This window comes from Portunus trituberculatus, chromosome 17, assembly GCF_017591435.1.
Source record: "Portunus trituberculatus isolate SZX2019 chromosome 17, ASM1759143v1, whole genome shotgun sequence".
Lineage (NCBI taxonomy): Eukaryota > Metazoa > Arthropoda > Malacostraca > Decapoda > Portunidae > Portunus > Portunus trituberculatus.
Window position 1 is genome coordinate 25,039,733 of NC_059271.1, and position 11,247 is coordinate 25,050,979.

Sequence of the window (11,247 nt, forward strand, 5' to 3'; positions counted from 1 at the left end):
TCTTGTAAACCTTGTAAAGAAAAAAGTCTATTGATTAAAGATATCGCCACTTAACCCTTTCACCGCGATACGAAACAATTAACACCTTACCTTGCCGAAGTGCCATGCTTTTATTTTTTATTTTGTTTTTTGTATAATGTCAGCGATCATGTTAGGCCATTCTTCCCGATCGTCAGCCAACCTCAGTAGGTCACCAGAAGTAATGAATGAAATCTCTATAAGAACCTAGAACAAAGAACCTGATTGAAAAGAATAGATGTTTAAATTTCCTTCCAGCTTAAAGATTATAGACGACTGTACAAGCAATTATATCTCAGATTTATGGATAATTAAGAAAAGTTGGGCTTATAGGAGTCAAAGGGTAAAGGAAACAAACTTAATGTGAAAGACATGATGAGAGATTAATTATTCTAATGTTCAGACTTTTTCCATCTTACAAATTATTACTCTTGTCAATACGTAAAACTCGGAACTCTGTGATCCCCAAATTTACTGAGATATTTGTTTTTATTTGATTTGATAATTTGTAAACTTGAACTGAACCAAAACGAAACAAACACGCACTGAAAGTATTCCAGCAATTGATAACTGCTCTATCGATCAGTGGTGTTCTAAATCTTTCTCTAAACATACACATTTTATTTACCTGGATTAGCCACGGCAATTAGAAAGTCAACCACAATGACACGTGCTACATACAGCAAAACAGCCGCAATATATAGAAAAAAGTGAAACACGTGAATAACGAGAACAAGTAAGGATAATTGCGCATCATGTCATATAAATTCAGCATACACATTTTATCAATCTTGAGTAGGCATCGCAATTAGAGTTAATCACAACGCGCCATCATATCCACAACAATACAAACATTAAAAACAAGATTATGAGTACAGGTAAGGAACTTGTGCACCAACCAGACATATAAATACAAGAGCAGCGCACACGAAGACGATAAAGATCCTCTGGGCACTGATAATCTAGCCACTCTTCGTTGGTTCGTACGCAGCCAGTCCGCTTTAGAGTTGGTTAGTCGTTCAGTCTCTGGTCATCCCACAGCCTCTGCTCCGTTCAGACACCACCACTCTCACCACACAGCAGCAGAGAGCGAGTCAAGTAAGGAAGCTGACGAAAGGTACAGTACAATCACCTTTAGTGTACTAAGATACATGGAAGTCAAATGTGAAGGGAGTGAATGAAGCTAGGGAATGTTAATATTGAAGCGATAGTGGTTGGGCATTAGGCAACGGGATCGAGTACTCTAGTTGTTGCCAGGACGGGTTGGTTGGAGTACTTGAGGTGCGTTGTTGCAGCCTCATCTGCTTGTTTACTGCTTATGTGATTATGGTATACGGTGGTGAGTGGCGTGTGGTGACTAGTGCAGCGGTGGTGTCTGGTGATGGTGGTAATGAAAGGAATGGATTCTAGCATACGTAATATGCATAGTTACTCGTGAAAACTGAAAGAAAATGGTGCGTGTCCTTGAGCACATGAAAATACGTGAAGCTGCAAGAATTCGGCAGTCCAATACATAACAGTGAGAGAGAGAGAGAGAGAGAGATTAATTGATTATATATACAAAACCTTGCCTTTCTAAGTGTTATGTTATGAAACGCTGGTCACGTGTCAAAGATAAAGGCATTATCAAAGTAGGAAAACAGAGAGATAAGCACTTGGTGACCGAGCGTTGTGAGCAAAGGTGGTTAGACTTAGGTAACCTCACCTGATACTCACCTGTCACACACCTTCACCATCACCATTTAAAGGGTCACAGGAATGAAGTAACGATCAGTGTTGTTTGTAAAGGAAACATACTAGAAACCTTTAACTCGTCTTGTTTAACCCCTTCAATATCCCTTCATTTTTATCTTGAGATTTGGGTACGATTAGACCATTTTATTGACATTAAGAAGGAACTATGGAGGTCAGAAGATTAATGGCCTCAGTCTTCACTATTTTAATCCCTTACATATAAGTATCTGAAGCTGTATAAAATCACTAAATAATAAATGAAATGTATATGGAAACACGTCATGGTACTCAAGGATCAATGTAGTTAATGTCACGTTAGATTAAGTAAAGTTTATGTGTCATTATTACTAATCTTTACCATCACTGAACACACAGAATGCACGAGAAGACGTTGGTATGAAGAAACTATAAAATCAATTGCCAGTTCTCTTTCATGGTGCTACGTTAATTGGGGTAAGGTTTAGGTGTTATATTCGCATTCTTCGTTTATCACACAGGAAATCAACCACGGAGGCACTTTAGTATAGAAAATAAAATAAAATCCAATGCTAGTTTTTTTTTCATATTGTTAATATTACGTTAGGTTAGCTTAGGTTTGAGTGTTATTATTACCTCCAACATTATCTGACAGGCTTCAACACAGCAACGTAAGTAGAGCAAAGAAACTAGAGATTCACTAACTATTCCTTCCCATATTCTTAGTGCTTGGTTAGGTTACTTAAGGTTAGATTATGTTAGGTCAGGTTGGGTATTACATTACCAGTTTCACAGTCTATTTGTTCTGAAGCTTGCCAACTAGGGAAGCATATGTGGGTTGGATAGCGAGCAAAGAAAAAAAAAAAAAGAGAAAGAAGAAAAAACTGTGGAATTGATCTTATAACCCCAACAGTTCTTCTTTTTCGTGCACTCGCAAACGAAAAGCAACGTCAGAATTTGATTTTTGAACCTGATCACGACTTCAGTACTTTTTGTTGAGTATCTAGCAGTCAAAAGAAAAGGGCGACTGTGGAACTTGCCTCTTATTACCGTCATTACTGGACAGGCAGCAGCAACACCCACACACGCACATACTCAGCAACACCCACGAGAGACGTTTAGTGGCGGAAGGTCGAGCCGTGTGTCAGCACCATGGCGGGGGTGGCGACGGCAGTGGCCAAAGGTATGGGTACCCTCTTCTACGCGGTGAGTCCCAACGAGACCACCTTCCAACATGTTGAGGATGTGCCCAACTACACGAACGAGGTGAGTGTGTGTGTGTGTGTGTGTGTGTGTGTGTGTGTGTGTGTGTGTGTGTGTGTGTTTGCTGGATTCACTAGCTTGTACTGTCCGGTGTTTCGATGATATATTTTTATGGTATATATGTATGTATGTATGTATGAATGTATGTTGTTCGCCTATACATCAGCCACTTTCTTTAGTGACGTTTAAATGAATTTTTGTTCTTTTCAAAAAAAAAATATTATATTTTTAATGTTTACTATCGTTTGTGTGTGTGTGTGTGTGTGTGTGAGAGAGAGAGAGAGAGAGAGAGAGAGAGAGAGAGAGAGAGAGAGAGAGAAAAGGTGGGGTGTGTGGCTGGGAAGGTGGGTGTTTGAGTGCACACACACTACTCCATTAGTATACACACACACACACACACACACACACACACACACACACACACACACACACACACAGAGAGAGAGAGAGAGAGAGAGAGAGAGAGAGAGAGAGAGAGAGAGAGAGAGAGAGAGAGAGAGAGAGAGAGAGAGAGAGAGAGAGAGAGAGAAATATGAATAAAACAAATCAATTAATCAATCATCTAATATCCTGCCGGGGTTTGGATGACCGGGGCGTGATTAGGCGGTGCCCTTCTTCGTGGCCTTCATCCTGCTGGAGTGGCTGGTGACGCACTTCAAGGGAGAGAAGAAGATAAGAGCCAACGACATGTACACCTCAGTACTGCACGGGGTTGTGTACGACGTGATTGGGTGAGTCCTCTTGTGTGTGTGTGTGTGTGTGTGTGTGTGTGTGTGTGTGTGTGTGTGTGTGTGTGTGGTTAAGTCTTTTATTATTACATTTTTTTCTATTTATCTTTCGCATAGCATTTCTCACTGATTTCCGTATCTAAATCTCTTATATGACTTAGTGATCTCAAAAAGACAGGTATAGACAAGAAAAATAAAAGCAGAAAGAAAGATCGATAAGGATATTCTTTACTCTCTCTCTCTCTCTCTCTCTCTCTCTCTCTCTCTCTCTCTCTTTCGAACAGTAGTAGCAGCAAAACAAAACAAAGCATATCCTGTTGTTTGTTTACTAGTTATACCGTGCGTCCCTCATTAATTACTTCAGAGAAAACGTAAGGCAAGAGGAGAGAACAGGAAAAGAGAGAGCAGGAATGACAATGGGAGAATGGGGCATGAATGGACGGGGAAGATGACGGAGCGGGCGGAGGGGTTGGGAGGTAGGGGTAGGAAGGTATGCACTCACCAGACCAAGTACAGTACATGTGTTCTCGTCTATCCTCGCAGTTTGTTTGTTTCTCTTGCCCTCATTCACCAATGTAGGTCCCCACTTATGTTTGATTTTGTTTGTTAGTGCCACTGTTTTGTCTATTAGTCTCTTTAGTATACGGATGTTAATTTAAAGTATTTTCTTTTAATACATTCTCAAATTACAAACAGTCAAAGTAGGTGGATCTGTTTACGTCGTGTCCCTGTTCTTTTTTGTTTTGTTTGTTTGCAATGTCCTAGTGATGTTGTTAGTTACTTGTTTAGGACAGCAGTCGTTGAAGAAGTTCTGTTTCTTTCTCGCTAGTAGTACGTATGACAGTTTGTATAGGTTCTGTATATTGCTCAAACCTTACTCATGTGCCGAAACACTTTTGCGCTGCACTTCCACAACTTTGCAAAGGGTCTAGTTAAAGATAAAACAATTTCTGAGTGTGTCTTGATGGTTGTAGCTAAAGGTCAACAAGATTTCTACAATACTAGTAGGAGAAACCCAGTTTAGAAGGTAACTAATTATCTCTGACTTTTGAAAATTGTAGTGGCGAGAAAGCAAAAGCGTTTCAGAATGCGGATTATTGACACTTCCTGCCTGAGTCACTGCGTTCCCTCACAGCATGGTGGTGGTGAGCTTCAACCTGTTTGGCTACGAGTGGTTGTACGAGAGGCGTCTCCTTGACCTCAATTGGTCCTCTCCGGTCACCTGGTGGGTCGCCGCCCTCGGGGTTGACATGGGTACTACTGGTTCCACAGAGCCACCCACGGTACGCTTGTCTTCTTGCCCTTGTCCTTTCCCCCTTGTCTTTTTTCCCTAGTAATTTTCCTTTCTTTCCTCTTTATTTCTTGGGTTTTTTCCCCCATATCCCACTTTCCTTTACCCTGTTCCTCTTTCCCTTTTTCCTATTTTCTTTGTCCGTTTTATTCATTGTTTCCCTTCTTCCTTTGTCATGTCCTTCTTTCCATGGTCCTAGTGGTGGGGTGAGTCTGTGTGTGGCAGCGGACAGGTCTGTTTATTTATTGCTTAGTGTTGCTTGGTGTTGATCGGCTAAGTGTTCCCCAGACGCACTACATAATTCACGTAGTCCAAGATGTTATGTAAGCATATTGCTGAAAAAATACATATGAAGTATATATATGAATGGATAAGTTGTCGGAATTTGATGCGATTCTCATTGCAAGGTTCAGTGATTGATTGATGATGTAGCGTGCAACAGTGTTTGGTTACTGATTTGTATGTTTCGTTTATTTATTTACATGCTTATCTACTTATTATCTATTTACCATATTATCTACTTGCACACACACACACACACACACACACACACACACACACACACACACACACACACACACACACACACACACACACACACACACACACACACACACACACACACACACACACACACACACACACACACTGAGATGAAGGTTGAAGCTGCTGGACTCCCCTCAGAGGTGAACCTGGTGTGGGCGAGTCACCAGGTGCATCACTCCTCGGAAGAGTACAACCTCAGCACGGCACTGCGGCAATCCATATGGCAGCGGTACTTTTCCTTCGGCTTCTACCAGCCCCTGGCCCTCCTCGGGGTGCCGATGCCCGCACTCCTGGTCCACCTCCAGTTTAACTTAGTCTTCCAGTTCTGGATTCATACACAAGTGGTTGACAACTGCGGACCGTTGGAGTGGATTCTCAACACGCCGTCACACCATCGCGTTCACCACGGTTAGTTTTGCTCACATATTTTAAGCATTCGATTACCTGCACACGTTAGCTTCTGAACAACAATGCGAAGGAATATACGCCGTTTTATACCTTGACATATCACAGTCAGCATCTTACTACATAGCATTGTGGAAACCTCTAATCCATAGTGTATAGACGAAGAAAACTATTCCCATCAGGCTTCACTAGACTGACGTGGCGGTCAAAAATAAAAAAAAAAATTCCAATTAGTACGTACCCTTTCCTTTGTTGAATCGAAGCTTGCTATCCACTGCATGAGAATAATGTCATCCCCCAGGAGCGAACAAGTGGTGCCTGGACAAAAACTACGCCGGGGTCCTTATCATCTGGGACCGCTTGTTCGGTACCTTCCAAGCTGAGCGGCGCGACGAGAAGATTGCGTATGGTTTGGTGGACCAGCCGCAGTCCCACAATGTGTTGTGGCTTCAGGTGAGGTGATCTCCTTCCTTGTAATCTCGAGAGTGGCAAGAACAATGAAACTTGAGTACATACAGTGATAATCAGTATTTGAGTAACCTGTATTCCTTTCCATTGTACTTTCTATTTTGCTCGATTTCAAGCCCTCAAATCAATGTACTGATCATCTACATACAAAATCTGATATCTGGTTTATTCCAAACATATTAGATGATTTGATATTGATGAGGAACTCCAAGTACCAAAGGAGAAGAATGTATGTTACTCGATGAATGACACAGGAAATGTATATCTTTCTTTGTGCTGTCTTTCATTTCATATATTAGTCACACAAGCTTTCAAGAGTATCTAGATATCTTCCTTTGTGACGCTGTCCTTCATTAATTTTATTTGTATTTTCTAGAGGTTAGGAACACAAGCTTTCTAAAAGTGTAAAGATGTTTGGAATAAAAACCTCTTTCTTTTCTTGTCATTCAATAGAAGCTAGAGACACACAGCCTTTCATGAGAGGGCGGGCATCTTATGTGACGGTGTCTTTCATTTCGCGTTATTCACTAGAGGTACTATAGACATTCGAGCTTCCAAAATCGTGGAGAAGTAAGGAGTGTAGCGTCTTCCCCTAGGTGTTCTACATGAGGGAGGTGTTCCGTAAGGCACGGAGCATGACCACATGGGGAGACACCTTCAGGGCGCTCTTCTATGGTCCCGGCTGGTTCCCTGGGACGCCGCGCCTCGGGGACCCAGACACCTTCCCCGACGTGAAGGCCCCCCGAGTGAAGTACAACCCTGAGCTCCCTCGCTGGCAGGAGATATACGTGCTGATCCACTTCATCATCATCCTCCTCCTTCACCAAAAGTGGATCACCAAGCTAGCTGTAAGTGGCGCAGGGTCTCTGTTTTGTGTCATGAAGCCGTGTGTTGCGTTGGTGACCGTCGATCAGCTTGACCTTGAGACGGAGATAGGATGTTTCAAAGTCTAGTAATTGATCACAATACATCACTCATTGACAGAAATTTTGATCATAATGTGGTAGTAATTATAGAATGATTCTGCCTCCCCCCCTCCTCTCTCTCTCTCTCTCTCTCTCTCTCTCTCTCTCTCTCTCTCTCTCTCTCTCTCGTGTACAGTACAGTAATCTACTTCAGCAACACGGCTCTTTTAACACGTCTCTCCTGACAGAGCTTCTCGTGGGTGTCAGCACTCGTGTTCATGGCGTTCATGTTCGTGTCGGTGGGCATCATTGGCGCCATGTACGACGGGTGGTGGTGGGCGCCCCTGGTGGAGGCCGCCCGCTGCATCGCTTACATCGCCTACGCCCGCAGCGCCCCAGTCATCGGGTTTCATTTTCTGGACTCCGCCATCCTTGTCTACTTCGCAGTGTCCGCCCTCATCTGGACCTCGCAGAGTCTCGCAGTGGTGAAGGCGTCTGTCAAGGCGGCAAAACTGGAGTAATAGTGTGTAGGACTGTATACGTGTAGGTAACACTCTCCGATGCTCTCTGATACTGTTACTCCTCCCCGCCAAGCATTCGAAGACCAGTGAAGACCAGAGCCATCAACGAAACCTGATGATTGATAAATAAACGAGAGACCTGTTTTGTTTACGGCTGCTGTTGTTATTACTGTTGTTGATTATGTTATTTTTTTCCTTCTCCTCCTCCTCCTCTCCTCCTCCTCCTCCTCCTCCTCCTCCTCCTCCTCCTCCTCCTCCTCCTCCTCCTCTTCCAAACAATAATTTCTAACTGATGCAACAACACTAATGGCGGGGGACGTGTCGGGCAACTGTACTGCTCTGTTATAGCCACGCAGGAAACAGGACCATTATTGAATTACTCCTTAACGTATCTTTGTTTTTTCTAAGGTTTTTCAAGACTGAGTGTTGGAGGTGGTGAAAAAGGAAGTGGAGAGAAGAGGAGGAGGTGTGTGTGTGTGTGTGTGTGTGTGTGTGTGTGTGTGTGTGTGTGTGTGTGTGTGTTCGTGTGTGTGTGTGTGTGTGTGTGTGTGTGTGTGTGTGTGTGTGTGTGTGTGTGTGTGTTTGCCTATGTATTTATTGTACAGGGTTCGAGCGGGGCTCATAGTGTCCTGTCTCCATATCTCCACTTATCTATTTTTTCCTTAAAGCTATGCACATTATGCGCTGCAACAACTTCATTATTTAATGCATTCCACTTTTCCATCGTCCTATGTGGAAAAATGGGTTTTTTCAATACCCTTTACACACTGCCTCTTCCTAATCTTTGCATGTCCTCTTGTCCTTCCAGCTTCTTCTGGTACCGGAACAAGGTCTTGCTTGTCTATCTTTTCAATGCCTTTAACTATTTCATACAATGTTATTAGGTCTCCTCTTTCTCTTCTATCTTGTTGGCAGTCCTATTTCCTTCAGCCTTTTTTCATATGTTAGGTCCTTTAGTTTCGGCACCATCTTTGTAGCTGTCCTCTGAATTCGTTCTAATCTTATATCCTTTTTCAAGCTCGGCGACCACACCACTGCTGTACATTCCAACTTTGGACGTGTTATACTCGTTACATTTTTTTCCATCATGTCCTTGTGTCCATGTATTGAAATGCCATCCTAATATTTGTTTGTCAACATTTTATACGTTGTTTCAAATATTTTACTTATGTGCTTTTCGGGGTTCAGAGTTTCTTGTATAACCACTCCCAGATCTTTTTCCTCTTTAGTCTTCATTATTTGTTCCTCTCCCATCAAACAGTTTCATACTGGTCTTCTCTTACTCTTTCCTAATTCCATTTCTTGGCTTTGAATTCTAGCTTCTACTTCTTACACCACTTCTAGATTTTGTCTATATCTTCCTGCAGCAGCAAACAGTCTTCTCGGATCTTAATTACTCTTAACAATTTTGCATAATCAGCAAACATTAATATAACTGGTTATTCCATACTGTATGTCGTCTACATATACCTCGAACATAATGGACGCTAATACACTTTACTCCAGGATGAGTATGTATCTCTGATCACAATTTTCATCCCTCTAGTCTTCAAATAAACCCTTAACTAGTCTAATAATACTCCTCTCAGTCCTCCTATGTTCTCCAACTTCCAAAGTAGTTTGCTATGTGGGGCATTATCAAAAGCCTTTTTATATGTTCAGTTACACAGTATCCACCCATCTATCTCTGCTCTTCAGTCCTTCTACTACTCTTGAGTAGAAACTTAGTAAATTTGACACACATGGTCTGTTCGATGTAACTTGTTTTTCTTCCAGATATTTAACCAATTTTTTTTTTATAACAATTTCACATATCTTCCCCACAACACCTGTAAGTGACACCGGTCTATAATTTAATGGCTCAGTTGAATTTACTCTTTTGAATATTGGGATTATGTTAGCTCTCTTCCATTCCAGTGGTATTTTCCCTTCCTTTAATGAGATGGTAACCATTTCCCAAATTGGTCCTAATAATTGATCTTTACATTCCTTTAGTGCCCAGCCTGACACACCATCCAGCCCCATCGTTTTTCTGACATCCAAATTTTCTAGTGTCTTCCAATTTCTTGTTTGTGCATCATGATTTCTTGCAAGCATGTACAATGCAATGTCCTATTTGATTTTGTAAAATCCTCCTCTTCAGTGAAAACAGTCTTAAAAACTTCTCATTCATTATTTCACTCATTTCCTTTGCTATTTGTTATGTCTTCCCTCCTTTAACTATTTTTCTATTGTTTCCTTATTCTTCATCTTACCATTGATATATTGTAGAAAAGCTTGGGTTCATCTTCACTTTTCTGCACTACATCTTTCTTAAAGTTTCTTTCTTCCTCTCTTCTTACTCTAACTTATTTATTTCTAGCATCCTTATACTGCTGTCTATTGATTTCATTTCTCTGCTTTTTGAGTTTCTTCCAAGCATTATTTTTTTTTCTCTTAGTTTCTATACCTCTGTCATTGTACCAGGCTCGTATACTCTTCTTTACACTCTAGATTGGTATGTATTTCCTCACTCCCTCATTATACTTCTGTAGGAATAATTCATATTTCCCCAGTACTGTCTTGCCGTTCATAATGTTCCTCCATTCTATGCTACCAAAAAATTGTGTTAAGTTTTCAGATTTTGCTCTTGCATTATGTAATAGCTCCTTTTTGTAGTCCTCCCTGTATCTTAGCACTTCCCATTCCTGCATTTCCAGTTTTAATGTTACATGGTCACTTCTCATTGGACTCTGTTGATATTGAATGATAGAAGGGCTCCGGCTTCTTTATGAATAATAGGTCATGCAATTATAGTTCTTCTTCACCTCTGTACCATGTTGATTCTTCCACCCACTGATCCAGTGTACTTACCATAGTTAACTGTAACATCACGCTCCACGATCCTATTACTTCCATCTCACTCCAGTTTACTCTTGCAATTGAAGCCTCCTACGAAAGTATTTTTCCATCTTATCTTATCATATTATCCAAGCACTTAAAATCACCTCTCCTTGACTTTTCCTTATGTTCTTCTGTTCTCCGTGTGTGTGTGTGTGTGTGTGTGTGTGTGTGTGTGTGTGTGTGTGTGTGTGTGTGTGTGTGTGTGTGTGTGTGTGTGTGTGTGTGTGTGTTTACCTAGTTGTACTTACCTAGTTTTATTGTACAGGGTTCGAGCGGGCCTCATAGTGTCCTGTCTCCATATCTCCATTTATCTAGTTTTTCTTTAAAGTTATGCACACTATGTGCTGTGACAATTCCATTATCCAATGCATTCCATTTTTCCACCGTTCTGTGTGGAAAACTGTATTTTCCAACATCCTTCACACACTGCCTCATCCTGATCTTCTTTTCATGTCCTCTTGTCCTTCCATCTTCTTCCGTCAACAGCACCAGGTCTTCTTTGTCTATCT

General features: G+C 41.5%; 1 protein-coding gene across 1 annotated transcript; it reads left to right on the plus strand.

The window, feature by feature from the left end:
* The first annotated feature begins 968 nt into the window (after window positions 1-968).
* On the plus strand, window positions 969-8,244 carry LOC123504796 (alkylglycerol monooxygenase-like). The gene is given in 9 exon segments (XM_045255627.1): window positions 969-1,116; window positions 2,795-2,994; window positions 3,595-3,722; window positions 4,855-4,967; window positions 4,970-5,002; window positions 5,695-5,964; window positions 6,263-6,414; window positions 7,026-7,277; window positions 7,583-8,244. Coding segments are annotated over 8 exon segments (1,335 nt in total). The 5' UTR covers window positions 969-1,116; window positions 2,795-2,880; the 3' UTR covers window positions 7,856-8,244.
* Window positions 8,245-11,247: the final 3,003 nt, after the last annotated feature.